This window comes from Capricornis sumatraensis, chromosome 9 (assembly GCF_032405125.1).
Source record: "Capricornis sumatraensis isolate serow.1 chromosome 9, serow.2, whole genome shotgun sequence".
Classification (NCBI taxonomy): Eukaryota; Metazoa; Chordata; class Mammalia; order Artiodactyla; family Bovidae; genus Capricornis; species Capricornis sumatraensis.
In genome coordinates, this window is record NC_091077.1 from 3,968,116 (window position 1) to 3,983,589 (window position 15,474).

Genomic DNA, 15,474 nt, shown 5'->3' on the forward strand with positions numbered 1-15,474 from the left:
TGTGCATGTGTGTGGAGTGTGTGTGCGTGCGTGTGTGTGGAGTGTGTGTGCATGTGTGTGGACTGTGTGTGTGCATGTGTGTGGAGTGTGTGTGCATGCATGTGTGTGGAGTGTGTGTGTGCATGTGTGTGTGGAGTGTGAGTGTGTGCGTGTGTGTGGACCTTGTGTGTGTGCATGTTTATGCAGTGTGTGTGAGTGCGTGTGTGTGGACTGTGGAGTGTGTGTGTGTGCATGTGTGTGGTGTGTGTGTGTGCATGTGTGTGGAGTGTGAGTGTGTGCATGTGTGTGGACTGTGTGTGAGTGCGTGTGTGTGGACTGTGTGTACGTGTGTGTGTGGACTGTGTGTGTGTGTGTGGAGTGTGCGTGTGTGCATGTGTGTGGAGTGTGTGTGCGTGCGTGTGTGTGGAGTGTGAGTGTGTGCATGTGTGTGGACTGTGTGTGTGTGTGTGTGTGTGGACTGTGTGCGTGTGTGTGGAGTGTGTGTGAGTGCGTGTGTGTGGAGTGTGAGTGTGTGTGGAGTGTGTGTGTGTGTGCGTGTGTGTGGACTGTGTGCGTGTGTGGAGTGTGTGTGAGTGCGTGTGTGTGGACTGTGTGTGTGTGTGCGTGTGTGTGGAGTGTGTGTGTGTGCGTGTGTGTGGAGTGTGTGTGTGCGTGTGTGTGGAGTGTGTGTGGAGTGTGTGTGAGTGCGTGTGTGTGGAGTGTGTGTGAGTGCGTGTGTGTGGAGTGCATGTGTGTGGACTGTGTGTGTGCGTGTGTGTGGACTGTGTGTGTGTGCGTGTATATGCAGTGTGTGTGTGTGGGTGTGTGTGGAGTGTGTGTGTGCATGTGTGTGGAGTGTGTGTGAGTGCGTGTGTGTGGACTGTGTGTGTGAGTGCGTGTGTGTGGAGTGTGCATGTGTGCGTGTGTGTGGAGTGTGTGTGAGTGCGTGTGTGTGGAGTGTGTGTGAGTGCGTGTGTGTGGAGTGTATGTGTGAGTGCGTGTGTGTGGACTGTGCGTGTGTGCGTGTGTGTGGAGTGTGTATGTGTGCGTGTGTGGAGTGTGTGTGAGTGCATGTGTGTGGACTGTGTGTGTGAGTGCGTGTGTGTGGATTGTGTGTGTGAGTGCGTGTGTGTGGAGTGTGCATGTGTACGTGTGTGTGGAGTGTGTATGTGTGCGTGTGTGGAGTGTGTGTGAGTGCGTGTGTGTGGACTGTGTGTGTGAGTGCGTGTGTGTGGAGTGTGCATGTGTACGTGTGTGTGGAGTGTGTGTGAGTGCGTGTGTGTGGACTGTGCATGTGTGCGTGTGTGTGGACTGTGTGTGTGTGCGTGTATATGCAGTGTGTGTGTGTGGGTGTGTGTGGAGTGTGTGTGTGTGCATGTGTGTGGAGTGTGTGTGAGTGCGTGTGTGTGGACTGTGTGTGTGAGTGCGTGTGTGTGGAGTGTGCGTGTGTGCGTGTGTGTGGAGTGTGTGTGAGTGCGTGTGTGTGGAGTGTGTGTGAGTGCGTGTGTGTGGAGTGTATGTGTGAGTGCGTGTGTGTGGACTGTGCGTGTGTGTGGAGTGTGTATGTGTGCGTGTGTGGAGTGTGTGTGAGTGCATGTGTGTGGACTGTGTGTGTGAGTGCGTGTGTGTGGATTGTGTGTGTGAGTGCGTGTGTGTGGAGTGTGCATGTGTACGTGTGTGTGGAGTGTGTGTGAGTGCGTGTGTGTGGACTGTGTGCGTGTGTGCGTGTGTGTGGAGTGTGTATGTGTGCGTGTGTAGAGTGTGTGTGAGTGCGTGTGTGTGGACTGTGTGTGAGTGCATGTGTGTGGAGTGTGTGCGTGTGTGTGGACTGTGTGCGTGTGTGCGTGTGTGTGGAGTGTGTATGTGTGCGTGTGTGGAGTGTGTGTGAGTGCGTGTGTGTGGACTGTGTGTGTGAGTGCGTGTGTGTGGACTGTGTGTGTGAGTGCGTGTGTGTGGAGTGTGCATGTGTACGTGTGTGTGGAGTGTGTGTGAGTGCGTGTGTGTGGACTGTGTGTGTGAGTGCGTGTGTGTGGATTGTGTGTGTGAGTGCGTGTGTGTGGAGTGTGCGTGTGTGCGTGTGTGTGGAGTGTGCGTGAGTGCGTGTGTGTGGAGTGTGTGTGAGTGCGTGTGTGGAGTGTATGTGTGAGTCCGTGTGTGTGGACTGTGCGTGTGTGCGTGTGTGTGGAGTGTGTATGTGTGCGTGTGTGGAGTGTGTGTGAGTGCATGTGTGTGGACTGTGTGTGTGAGTGCGTGTGTGTGGATTGTGTGTGTGAGTGCGTGTGTGTGGAGTGTGCATGTGTACGTGTGTGTGGAGTGTGTGTGAGTGCGTGTGTGTGGACTGTGCATGTGTGCGTGTGTGTGGACTGTGTGTGTGCGTGTGTGTGGACTGTGTGTGTGTGCATGTATATGCAGTGTGTGTGTGTGGGTGTGTGTGGAGTGTGTGTGTGTGCATGTGTGTGGAGTGTGTGTGAGTGCGTGTGTGTGGACTGTGTGTGTGAGTGCGTGTGTGTGGAGTGTGCGTGTGTGCGTGTGTGTGGAGTGTGTGTGAGTGCGTGTGTGTGGAGTGTGTGTGAGTGCGTGTGTGTGGAGTGTGTGTGAGTGCGTGTGTGTGGACTGTGCATGTGTGCGTGTGTGTGGACTGTGTGTGTGCGCGTGTACGTGCAGTGTGTGTGTGCCTGTGCATATGAGGGGACACGGGGGCCTACAGGGCTGTGGTAGAGACACAAGGGCCCCGGGAAGTTCAGGAATGCCGTGGACCCTCAGCGCAGCCCCACCTTATTCCACTTCTCTGTGAAGCCCTTCCCCTTCCACAGCTCCTTCGCCTCCTCTTCTTGGTCTGCCAGCGACCAGGTGGCACGTTTGTGCCCCGAAGCTAACAGACAGCAGGTGTAAAGAAGAGAGTTTCTGCCTGGCTGGGGGGCTCTGTCAGTCCTCCTGTCTGTAAAGTGGAGTCAGTAATGCCCATCAAAGAGGCCTTTTGTCAGCACTGGATAAGGACACATAAGCAGAGGGCCCGCTGGTGGAGCAGGACCTTGGTGACAGGCTGCCTTGCTGTGCCTCCAGAGGAGACAGTAGACAAGAGCCTGGAGGACGAGTGAGAATTGTTCTGGAAGACTCTTTGATGATGTCATGATAACCTGATGCCCTAGGCCCTTCCCAGGGCAAGAGTTTCTGAGACACACCTGCTTCTCCCCTCACCAGGAATGCCGAGGAGCGGGGGGACCCTGGGGTCAGGGGCCTGGAGCGGACACAGAGATCCATGCAGGGGTGTGAGGGGCTTCCAGAGACGCTGGCACTGGTTCTTACTGGGCAGTGTGGTCTGTGGCTGCCAGCAATGCTGAAGGTCCCAGCCAACTCAGCTGCAACCCTGAGAGGTGGGGGCAGCGTCCCTGGGGGGCTCCAGGCCCAGTGGGGAAGTAGAAGGAATGGAGACATGCTGCAGCTCTGCAGAAGACGCAGTGACGCCCTGGGGTCCTGGCCTGATGGGACGCAGCCCCTGGGCCCTCAGCACGGCCCCAGGCCCCAGACGGGCTGCCCCGCTCCGAGTCACGTGTTAGTCTGTGGGGGCTGGAGTGATCCCTGGCCAGCAGACTGCGGAGTAGCTGCCATGTGAGGGCTCAGCCTGGGCTCTGCATGACTATCAGGCAGGCTCTCGTCTCCTCAGCACCTGGCACCAGGGGCAGGCACAGGTCTGGGCAGGGGAAGGGTACCCACGGGCTGGTCCCAGCCCAGGAGGGAGTGAGCGGACCGGGCTGAGAGAGGAGGGACTTTGCTTCAGCCAGGGACTGAGCCAAAAGCCCCAGAGGGGAGCTGTCTGGGAAGACTCTGTGAAACATGTGCCACCTGGGCTGGGCCTCAATTTCCCCAGTTATAAATGGGCTGGTAACACTTGGGGGACCAGCCCTTTGGCCCTGGGTGAGTATGTGAATGGGTGAAAAGAGCTGGCTCTGTCCACCCAGCCTCCCTCCCCTCTGTTCATCACTGGGTGCCAGGCCCTGCCTCTGGGATGGCCGAGCTGTGGGTTTCTGTGCTACCGGGTCTGAGCTGACTTGCCCATCACAACTGCGCTATCTGAACCTCAGTTTGCTCTTCCGTGAAATGGGAACAGAATTGCCCTGGGTTACAGCGCTCTGATGATGGCAGGCTGATGGCCACACTGGCATCTTGCAGGGGCTGAGTTGCATCTGAGTGGGGTTTTTTTTCCGGCTGCAGTGGCCTTGTTGAGCCTGGACTGCTGCTATAGGCTGTGTCCTCTCTCTCCTTCCAGGGGTCTCCCCAGACAGCCTGGACAGCCTCAGCCGTGCTCTGGGTGTTCTGGAGGAGCGAGTCAGCAGCTCCAGGAGGAGGGTGCGCAGGCATGCTGCTGATGACGACTACAACATCGAGGTCCTGCTGGGCGTGGACGACTCTGTGGTCCAGTTCCATGGGAAGGAGCATGTGCAGAAGTACTTGCTTACCCTCATGAACATCGTGAGTGGGGGTGCGGTGGCGGCAGAGGGCTCTGGAGTGGGGCTGGGAGGCTGCGGGCATAGGTGGGCCGGGGCATCTCTGCTTGCCACAGTTTCCTGGTGGAGCTGGGCATGAGTGAAATGGTCACAGGGAGGCTCTGGGTCTACAGGTAAGAAGAGGTGACCCTCCTGTCGACCTTGTTTAGCCTGACTTTTCTTATCTGCAAATGTTGGTGGGGATTCTGACTTGGCAAAGCCGTTTATATGCTAAGGCCATTTTCTAGACACTCATCATTTGTGTACTAGGGTCCTTAATTTTTCATAATACCCACATTGTGTAGGCTATGTGTTTTCCCATAAATCAACTGATTTTGTAAAAGCTTAAAATTATTTACAAAGGCAGCCTCACTTTATTGTAAACTGAAAGTCCCTCGGTCCTGTCCGACTCTTTGCAACGCCATGGGCTATACAGTCCATGGAATTCTCCAGGCCAGAATACTGGAGTGGGTAGCTGTTCCCTTCTCCAGGGAATCTTCCCAGCCCAGGGATCCAGCCTAGAGATCAAACCCAGGTCTCCCACATCGCAGGCAGATTCTTTATCAGCTGAGCCACCAGGGAAGCCGAAGAACACTGGAAAGGGTAGCCTATCCCTTCTCCAGCAGATCTTCCCGACCCAGGAATCACTGGGGTCTCCTGCATTGCAGGCGGGTTCTTTACCAGCTGAGCTACCAGGGAGGCCCAGTTTATTGTAAAGGCAATCTGAAACTAAAAGGCACGGTGATAAGGGGATGAGAGGATGAAATGGTTGGGTGGCATCGCCAACTCAATGGACCTGAATTTGAGAAAACTCGGGGAGATGGTAACGGTCAGGGAAGCCTGGCGTGCCACAGTCCATGGGGTCGCAAAGAGTCGGACACGACTGAGTGACTGAACAACAGTTTCAGCCCCAGCTGGACGGCTCTGCTTTCTGCTCTGCAGAAGGGAGATTAGCGTGTGTCAGAGAGGAGGACAGAGAATAGCACCCGTCCGAGGTTTCTCCTTGAGGTAGTCAGAAGAACTAAAGACTGAAGAGAGTATCCGTGTCTCCCTGTGAGGCCGGGCTCCTTAGCTGAGCGACTGTGTGCCACCCAGGCCCCCTGTGGCATCACCGCGCACGTGCCCCACCGCTCTCCTGACAGGTCGCGCCGTCCCGCCTCCCCACATGCCGGCCCTCCCACCCCAGAAGGTGCAGAATTCTGACCTTGCAGAGAGTGCACCCCTGCCTGCCCTGAGTGGCGAGAGGGCCTGCCCCTCACAGCCTGGCACCTCCGCTGAGCCCTGCTGGGAGCATAGGAGGGGGCCTGTGTGCGTGGGAGAAGTGGGTTTACAGGGGGCTGGAGGCAACCAGGGAAGCCCCGGGGATGGGGCGTCCTAAAGCAGCAGGGTTGTGTGCCCCAGCCTGTCCGCTCTGCTCTGCTCTGCTTCCTGGGCCACGGTGAGCCCCTGGGGACCCAGCTGGCCCGTGGGCAAGACCCTGCTCCCAGAGCCCCGGTGAAGGGATAGGTCAGGAGCAAGAGAGAAGATAAGAGTGAGCTGGTCACGGGGACCAGGAGGCCCCTGCCTGCCTGCCTCTCTTCCTCTCTTCCTCTCCACCTGCCTTAGGTAAGACACTGACTCTGGAATGCAGCCACCTCATCTGCAAAGTGGGCTGACATCTGTTACATTTGCAGCTGTTATTTTACTTTGGAGAGTGTTGTCACACTTAATCTTACTTACTTTTGAAAATTACCTCTAATATAATAATAACAATACCATGATGGCTACAAATATGGAGCTCTTTTTTTAAAAAAAAAAAAAACTCTGTATCGAATTTGTTACAATATTGCTTCTGTTGTTTATGTTCTGGATTTTTGGCTGAGAGGCATGTGGGATCTTAGTTCCCCAACCAGGGATTGAACCTGCCCACCCCCCCTGCATTGGAAAGGAGAGTTTTCATTATTTGACTGCCAGGAAAGCCCCAGATATCGAGATCTTAATATGTGATTCTGTGTGGCAGGCTTGTACCAGTCACTTATCATGCATATCTCTGGAAATCTTCACACTAACTCTATAAAATCAGTAGAATATAAAGTCTTGTCTGCCTTCAAAATATATGTTTTTCCTCAAGCATTATACCGCTCTCCAACTCAGTGGCCAAAAGGACTGGTGTGGAATTAGAGTCCCGAATCCTAGTAAAGGAAAACTACTCGTTTCCCCTACTCATACCAACCCTCGTGACACTAACGACCAGAATTAGCATAGACCCCAGAAGGTAAGAGTTCAGTCTCACGAGACAGCGCCTCTTTAAACGCTCATCTCAAGCCCCAGAAGTTTAAGATGTCAGCTGTACTTCTGACCAAGCAACCACCAGCTCCTCAGGTTCAATAATTTGCAGGAATAGTTCCTGACTCAGGGAACCACTTTACTCACTATCGCCGGTTATTAAAAAGCACACAGCTGAGGAGAGCTGAGGAAGAGCCAAATGGAGGAACGCACGGGGGAGGCGCATGGAGCCTCCGTGGCCCTTCTGGGTTCACTTCCCTGCCAGCACCTTGATGTGCTCACCAACCGAGAAGCACTCCAAACTCCATTGTTTAGAATTTAATGGAGATTTTGTCTTGTAGGCGTGATTGGTGGGACTCACTGGCCATGGATGGAGGTGGTAGTTTAGCCGCTAACTCATGTCTGACTCTTGAGATCCCATGGACCGTAGCCCGCCAGAATTCTCTGCCCATGGGATTTCCCAGGCAAGAATACTGGAATCGGTTGCCATTCTCTTCTTCAGGGCGTCTTTTCTTCCCAACCCAGAGATCAAACCTGGGTCTCCTGCGTTGCAGGAAGATTCTTTACTGACTGAGCCACAGGGAAGCCCATGGGTGACTGGACTCAGTCTCCAGCTCTTCCCTTTTCCCTGAAGGTCGGGGATGGGGCTGAAAGTTCCAACTCTAATCATACCGCTGGTTCCTCTGGCTACCAGCCCGGACCCTGAACAATCTAAGGGCCCACCAAGAACATCTTCATTAACATGAGCTCAGGTAGGGTTGAAAGGGGCTCATTATAAATAGCATAAGGTGCTCCTGTCACCCCTATCATTCAGGAAATTACAAGGATTTTAGAAGGTTTGTGCCAGGAATGAGGGGCAGAGCCCAGATACATGTTTCTTATTACTTGTATCTGGATTACTCTTGGCCCTACCACTACCAGCTATGTCTCAGAGAATGGGCTTCAATCTTCTAAGCCTTGGTTTTCTCATCTTTAAAATGGGCAGTCATTTTCATCTTGAATTGTCAATGAGGATTAAATTAAATAAATGAAGATGAACCTGCTTTTCAGTCTCTAACTAAATGTGTTTTTTTTATTGTGATGGTGATGATATTTATTAATAGTTTAGCGATAGCAGATTTAGAATTATTCTTAACAAGTCTGGCAAGAATCCTGCAGTTGGAGTGTCTTCCTGAGGCTTGTGGACCAACTCTGCCTTTTGCCTGGGGTGAAAGCCCTCTCTGCCGCACACACCTTGTGCCCATGAAGTGCTGGGAGGAAGTCTAGAGTTAACTTCAGTTTATTCATTTACACCCTCATGATCCAACTGAACCTCGATTTGGGGGTAAAGGGATGGTTTGGTTAGTTTCCTGAAAAGCATGAGAAGTATAAAAATTCTGCTGTTGAGACAAAGTTTATTGTAACAGAAAAGGGATTATAGGAGATGAATCGGAGGAGCCGGGAAAGAGTAACTGGGCCATGTCTTGTTTCCCCGCTTGCATCCAGCAGGTGGTGCGTGCCCCAGGCTCGGGGGTTGGTCCTGCAGAGGCAGAGGGCCTGGCGGACTCTCCTGGGCTCAGGGAGACACCGCAGCGGGAGGCGTCTGAGCCTCCATGCTGAGCTCCCGCTCTAAGGGTGCAGGGTGTTCGCGGGAGATGAGGCACCCTGCTTGGGTCCTGTGTTGCCTTAAGCATACTCACCTTATTGTGCAGCCAGGCATCACTGCCACCCATCTCCAGAGCTCTCTCCATCTTGCAGAACTGCCCCTCTGTACCTGATAAGCAGTAACTCCCCAGTGCCCCTCTCTCCAGTCCTTGGGAGGCACCATTCCACTTCCTGCCTGCTGTGCCCTGCCTCTGAACTTGACCGATAGTGCCATGGGCAGCTGTGGGAGTGGGGGCCTTTAGACCCTGCAGGTGCTGGCCCACTGGGATCTGCGGCCAGAGCCCCAGGGGCCCCACGAGGCCTGGCCAGGGTAGGCCTCCCTCTTCCTGTAGGTGCACAGCTCATCAGGAGGCTCCCCAGCGCTCGGAGCCAGAGCGGTGCTGTGGGAGACAGGAGGCTGGCCCAGAGTGAAAACGGCCAGGACCAGGGCAGAAGTGTTCCCAGCTCCCAGGCTTGGGGCTGGCCCTGGGCGGACAGCCTGCTCCCTGAGGAAGGCCGTAGAGGCTCTGGGAGGAGGGTCTGGCAGGGGTCTGGTGGCAAGAACCTGGGAACTGTGGGCTCCGAGAAGCAACCAGGCCGAGGGGGCCGGGTGTCGGTGTGGCTCAGCCCCGGCAGCGCTGAGCTACCTTGGGGTCCCTCACCACTCAGTGATTCTGCTTGCAGGGCTCCCTCTGGGGTCTCGTCGTGGCAGAGCCTGGGATGGGACACGGGTCCTGCTGTGATGCAGACATTCCAGGTTCATCAAGTATTCATGTGCTCCCCTCCCGTCCAGTTCCCAGCCTCCCTTGCACCTCACTTGGGGTTGTGGGGCTAGTTTTATCTGACAGCCTGTGTGGAAACGACAGAGGTTGCCTCTTGGCTAAGGCAGCTGAGAGCTGCCGTGTCCCTTCCCTCCCTCTCTTTCTGCCACAGGGACCTTGGAAGCCACACATCCCAGTAGCTGCAGCTACAGAATGGGGCTACATAAAGCTTTGATGTGTGCAGGAGAACGCATCCCAGCTTTTACCCTATTAAGCTACGGAGATGTGGTAGATTCTCTGTTAATGCAGCACAGCCTCTTCTATCATAATCCACAGAGCTCCTGTCCATACAGTATGATCAACCAGTGTTTATTAGGTATCAGCTCTATGTCAGAAGTGAAATAGGGCCAATGTGGGAAGCAAGGGGCCCAGGTAAGAGGCGGAACTGGAGGCAAGGAAGGGTCAGTAGAGGGACTTGAATGTGACCATAAGGGCAGTAGGAAATTGTGCAAGATGTCACTTCCTTCCAAATTAATGGGCAAGACATTTTATGCCCTTTTTTTGTAAGAAAATGGGAATGAATCCATTCCTCTTTAAATCTCAGAATCTCTGGAGTGTGAGGAGGGTTGGAAATATTTGCTGAGCGCTTCAGGAGAGCCACCTGGATTTAGAAAGGGTCTCATTGTGTTCAGAACCCTCCCACCAACCTGTTCAAGCACCTCTTGTGAGTTCTAGTTTCCTTCTTTTTCTCCTCAAATCTAGAAAAGTAACATTGTTTGTTTATTAAAATATTCTATTTAACATGTCTGATATGCTACTTATGATGGAAAATTAGAATATATTCCTATAAGTTGTGAGTGTTTTCTCCTACCAATTATTGCCTAGTACCTCATTTTATTGGTACCTCATTTATTATATTAAAAAGCAGAGACGTCGCTTTGCCAACAAAGGTCTGTCTAGTCAAAGCTATGGTTTTTCCAGCAGTCATGTATGGATGTGAGAATTGAACCATAAAGAGAGCTGAGCACCGAAGAACTGATGCTTTTGAACTGTGGTGTTGGAGAAGACTCTTGAGAGACCCTTGGACTGCAAGGAGATCCAACCAGTCCATCCTAAAGGAAATCAGTCCTGAATATTCGTTGGAAGGACTGATGCTGAAGCTGAAGCTCCAATACTTTGGCCACCTGATGTGAAGAACTGACTCACTGGAAAATACCCTGACGCTGGGAAAGATTGAGGGCAGGAGGAGAAGGGGATGACAGAGGATGAGACGATTGAATGGCATCACCAACTTGATGGACATGAGTTTGAGCAAGCTCCAGGAGTTGGTGATGGATAGGGAAGCCTGTTGTGGTGCAGTCCATGGGGTCTCAAAGAGACAGCCACCACTGAGTGACTGAACTGAACCGAACCTCATTCTAGTGATGGCATAACATTGCTCTTTGTGAGTATAGCATATTTTTTTTATGATCGATCATTTATATTACTCATGTAGCAGGATTTATTTCCCTTTTAGATATCAGTTCAGCCACTAATAGTAATGAATGTTATAGCTGAATCTTTTGCTTATCCTTCACTATTTCCTTAAACTAAGTTCCTAAAACTACTATCCCTGGTCAGCAGGTGTGTGCATTATGTCAGAATGTGCTGTTATGGTTTCAGCTATTCATGTTCCACTGAGTAAACGCCCATCTCTTCATCTGCTCACACCACCAGATCATTTTTAGCTGTGGCAATTTAATAGCTACAACAAGGGTATACTTTTGCTGTAAGCTGTGGACTGAAGCGAGTTAGCAGCAGCAGCAGCAGTAGATATCTGGGGGCAATGAGGTTCCATTTAAAATATATACACGTATGTTTTAAAACCGCCATCATCTTATATGTGTATGATTGATCTCTTCATTTTCTTTCTTCTACCCGGATTTTAGCTTCTTTTGTGTTACTTTGAAGAACTGTTAAGATAGGTTAACTTTCTGTCTGATGTATGTGTGGGAAATGCTTCCCCCAGTTTTGTTGTTCGCCTTTATTTTGGTTGGGCGTGGCTTGTCAATGCCTTACACTTTTGTTTGAAGTCATGTCCTGAGATCTTTCCCGCCCTGGTTTTTCCCCTTGGGGACTGTCTTTGGCATTTCATGCCCTCCCCAGAAGTTAGACTTCTGGAGTTTCGTCCTGGTTGCCTTCAACAGTGACTCCCGTGGCCTGTTGTCAGCAGCATCACTTCCCAGACCCTGGCTCTCACGGACCACCGAACTGTTCAGCTGTGGTAGCCACACACCCAGAATGTCTACTGGGTACAAAACTTCTTGGGCCAAGTGCATATTAAAAATATGGTTCTTTTATTCAAAGAGTAGAAAAAGGTGTCATAAAAGGTACATATATTAATAGTAAAGCCTTTTCCTTTCTCTCACAGTCTCTCAGCTTGTTAAGACTTTTAAATTTTCTGTTTATCGTCACTCTAAGTGAAAAAAATTAGGATTTTTAATTATGATCATGAATTTTGCCATGCCTGGGCACCCCCCTGTGCTGGGAAACATCCTGTTTGATCCTTCTTCCTTGGAAACGTGCTCCCCGCTGTGTCTGGTGCTCCCGGGCTGGGAGGCCATCAGCCCTCTTGAACGTGCCTGCAGCTGACTCTGGTGTCGGGGGGATTACGCTGCCAGCCCCTGAGCTAGACTCTCCTTGCAAACTCAGTGCTGTGGGCGTGTGAGCCGGGCATCCCAAGGAGCCACGTGGGGACACGACCCTCCATGTTCACAGCACCTCCAGTTAGCTTGTCAGGCACGGAGAGCAGCTATTCTCTAGGCTCAGCTGTAGGGGAGGCTAGGGAGGCATGTGTTCGGAGAAGACTGAAGACCATTGTCAGAGCAGTGTGTTCATATATGCTGTGTGCTGTGCTTAGTCGCTCAGTCCTGTCCGACTCTTTGTGACCCCAAGGACTGCAGCCTGTCAGGCTCCTCTGTCCTCGGGGATTCTCCAGGCCAGAGTACTGGAGTGAGTTGCCATGCCCTCCTCCAGGGAATCTTCCCAGCCCAGGGATCGAACCCAGGTCTCCCAGATTGCAGGTGGATTCCTTACCGATTGAGCCACCAGAGAAGCCCAAGAATACTGAAGTGGTAGCCTATCCCTTCTCCAGGGGGGCTTCCAGACTCAGGAATCGAACTGGGGTCTCTTGCACTGCAGGCGGTGTTTACATATATGCTTCCCTATTGGCTCAGATGATAGAGAATCAGCCTGCAGTGTGGAGACCTTGGTTCGATCTCTGGGCTGAGAAGATCCCCTAGAGCAGGGAATAGCAACCCACTCCAGTATTGTTGCCTAGAGAATCCCATGGACCGAGGAGCTTGGCAGGCTACAATCCTTAAGGTCGCAGAATTGGACATGATTGAGTGACGAACATACATACACACATGTTTACATATGCACTTTTAAAAGTAAAGCCTATTTGTGCCAAGACTTCAAAAAATATAACATCTTGGGCTCAAGATCAGTGCTTCCTATGTGGCTTATTGCATTTTTTCAATCCTACTCCTCCTTGACGAAGCAAAGACCTGTTGGTTGCCTGGGTTCTCAGGCTCCATAGTGACCTAGTGCTGCCTGACCGAGCCGCTGGTCCGGTTGGCCTCCTTGCAGCGGTGAGGTGGCCAGTCATCCTCTCAGGAGGCCTGTGTCATGAGGCCAGGACACAGGTGTGAGGAGTCTTTCCGTAAAGTGCCACTTGTTTGGAATGGCAAGATTTTTTAAAACATCAACTCTGTATGAAATTTACATGAAAGTAAACCATTTATATGACAGTGAGCCATTCATACCTGAATCAAATCCCTTACAATTATACAGTGGAAGTGACAAATAGATTCAAGGGATTAGGTCTGACAAACAGAGTGCCTGAAGAACTATGGACGGAGGTTCGTGACATTGTAGAGGAGGCAGGGATCAAGACCATCCACCGAGAAAAAGAAGTGCAAAAAGCCAAAATGGTTGTCTGAGGAGGCCTTACACATAGCTGAGAAAAGAAGAGAAGCTAAAGGCAAAGGAGAAAAGGAAAGATGTGCCCATCTGAATGCAGAGTTCCAAAGAATAGCAAGGAGAGATAAGAAAACCTTCCTCAGTGATCAATGCAAAGAAACAGGAAAACAATATAATGGGAAAAACTAGACATCTCTTCAAGAAAATGAGAAGTACCAAGGGAACATTTCATGCAAAGATGGGCTAGATAAAGGACAGAAATGGTATGCACCTAACAGAAGCAGAAGATATTGAGATTAGGTGGCAAGAATACACAAGAGAACTATACAAAAAAGAGCTTCATGAACCAGAAAACCACTATGGTGTGATCACTCACCTAGAGCCAGATGCCCTGGAGTCTGAAGTCAAGTGGGCCTTAGGAAGCATCACTATGAACAAAGGTAGTAGAGGTGATGGAATTCCAGTTGAGCTATTTCAAATCCTAGAAGATAGTGCCGTTTAAGTGCTGCACTCAATATACCAGCAAATTTGGAAAACTCAGCAGTGGCCACAGGACTGGAAAAGGTCAGTTTTCATTCCAATCCCAAAGAAAGGCAATGCCAAAGAATGTTCAATCTATTGCACAATTGCACTCATCTCACACGCTAGTAAAGTAATGCTCAAAATTCTTCAAGCCAGGCTTCGACAGTATGTGAACTGTGAACTTCCAGATGTTCAAGCTGGATTTACAGAAGGCAGAGGAGCCAGAGATCAAATTGCCAACATCCATTGGATCATCAAAAAAGCAAGAGAATTCCAGAAAAATATCCCCTTCTGCTTTATTGACTATGCCAAAGCCTTTGACTGTATGCATCACGACACACTGTGGAAAATTCTGAGAGATGGGAATACCAGACCACTTTACCTGCCTCCTGAGAAATCTGTATGCAGGTCAAGAAGCAGCAGTTAGAATGAGACATGGAACAACAGACTGGCTCCAAATCAGGAGAGGAGTATGTCAAGGCTGTATATTGTCACCCTGCTTGTTTAACTTATATGCAGAATACATCATGAGAAATGTCAGGCTGGATGAAGCACAAGCTGGTATCAAGATTATAGGGGGAAATATCAATAACTTCAGATGACACCACACTTATGGCAGAAAGTGAAGAACTAAAGAGCCTCTTGATAAAAGTGAAAGAGGAGAGTGAAAAAGTTGCCTTAAAACTCAGCATTCATAAAACAAATATCATAGCATCTGGTCCTATCACTCATGGCAAATAGATGGGGAAATAATGGAAACATTGAGACGTTTTAGTTTCTTGGGCTCCACAATCACTACAGATGGTGACTGCAGCCATGAAATTAAAAGATGCTCACTTCTTGGAAGAAAAGCTATGACTAGCCTAGACAGCATATTAAAAAGCAGAGACGTTATTTTGCCAACAAAGGTCCGTCTAGTCAAAGCTATGGTTCTTCCAGCAGGTATGTATGGATGTGAGAGTTGGACTATAAAGAAAGCTGAACTCTGAAGAATTGATGCTTTAGAACTGTGGTGTTGAAGAAGACTCTTGAGAGTCCCTTGGAGTGCAAGGTGATCAAACCAGTCAATCCTAAAGGAAATCAGCCTGAATATTTATTGGAAGGACTGATGCTGAAACTGAAGCTCCAATACTTTGGCCACTTGATGCGAAAACTGACTCATTGGAAAAGACTCTGATACTGGGAAAGATTGAAGCAGGGAGGAAAAGGGGACGACAGAGGATGAGATGGCTGGATGGCATCACCGACTCGATGGACGTGAGTTTGAGTAAACTCTGGGAGTTGGTGACGGACAGGGAAGCCTGGCGTGCTGCAATTCATAGGGTCACAAAGAGTCAGACACGACTGAACGACTGAACTGAACTGAACTGAACTGAACTGAGCTGACAGAGGATGAGATGGTTGGATGGCATCACCGACTCGACGGACATGAGTTTGGGCAAACTCTAGGAGATGGTCAAGGACAGGGAAACCTGGCGTGCTGCGGTCCATGGATTGCAAGGATTTGGACATTACTGAGCAACTGAAAAACAACAACACCACCTTGAGCTGAACCCCAGCACTTTAGAGTTTCATTTGCCTCCCACTGTGTCAATGCACGTGGGTGCACGTGTTAGGGAAGCACCGGGCATAGAATGAGGACCAGCTTTGGAGTCAGAAACAGTTGCATCCTAATCTTGGCTTTTACCTACCTGGCAAAGGTCCTGCCTTGCCCTAAACTTGGTTTCTTCGTCTTTACACCTCCCACACGCCCTGATCAATTAAGACTGGAAGGAAAGGCACTCCTGAGGTGCCCCCAGGAGACGAGCTCCCTCTCTCCCCTTCAGGCCTCTAAGACCCTGCAGCTAGAGCAACCTTTCCTGAAGGCCACTGCAGGG

The 15,474-nt window shown here is 50.8% G+C and overlaps 1 protein-coding gene across 1 annotated transcript in view; it reads left to right on the forward strand.

Annotated features, from left to right (window-relative positions):
* ADAMTS2 (ADAM metallopeptidase with thrombospondin type 1 motif 2) overlaps window positions 1-15,474 on the forward strand; it is a 260,157-nt gene that overhangs the window by 148,119 nt on the left and 96,564 nt on the right. The window contains exon 4 of the mRNA XM_068979734.1: window positions 4,247-4,449. Coding sequence (XP_068835835.1) covers window positions 4,247-4,449 — 203 coding nt within the window. The remainder of the gene's footprint in view (window positions 1-4,246; window positions 4,450-15,474) is intronic.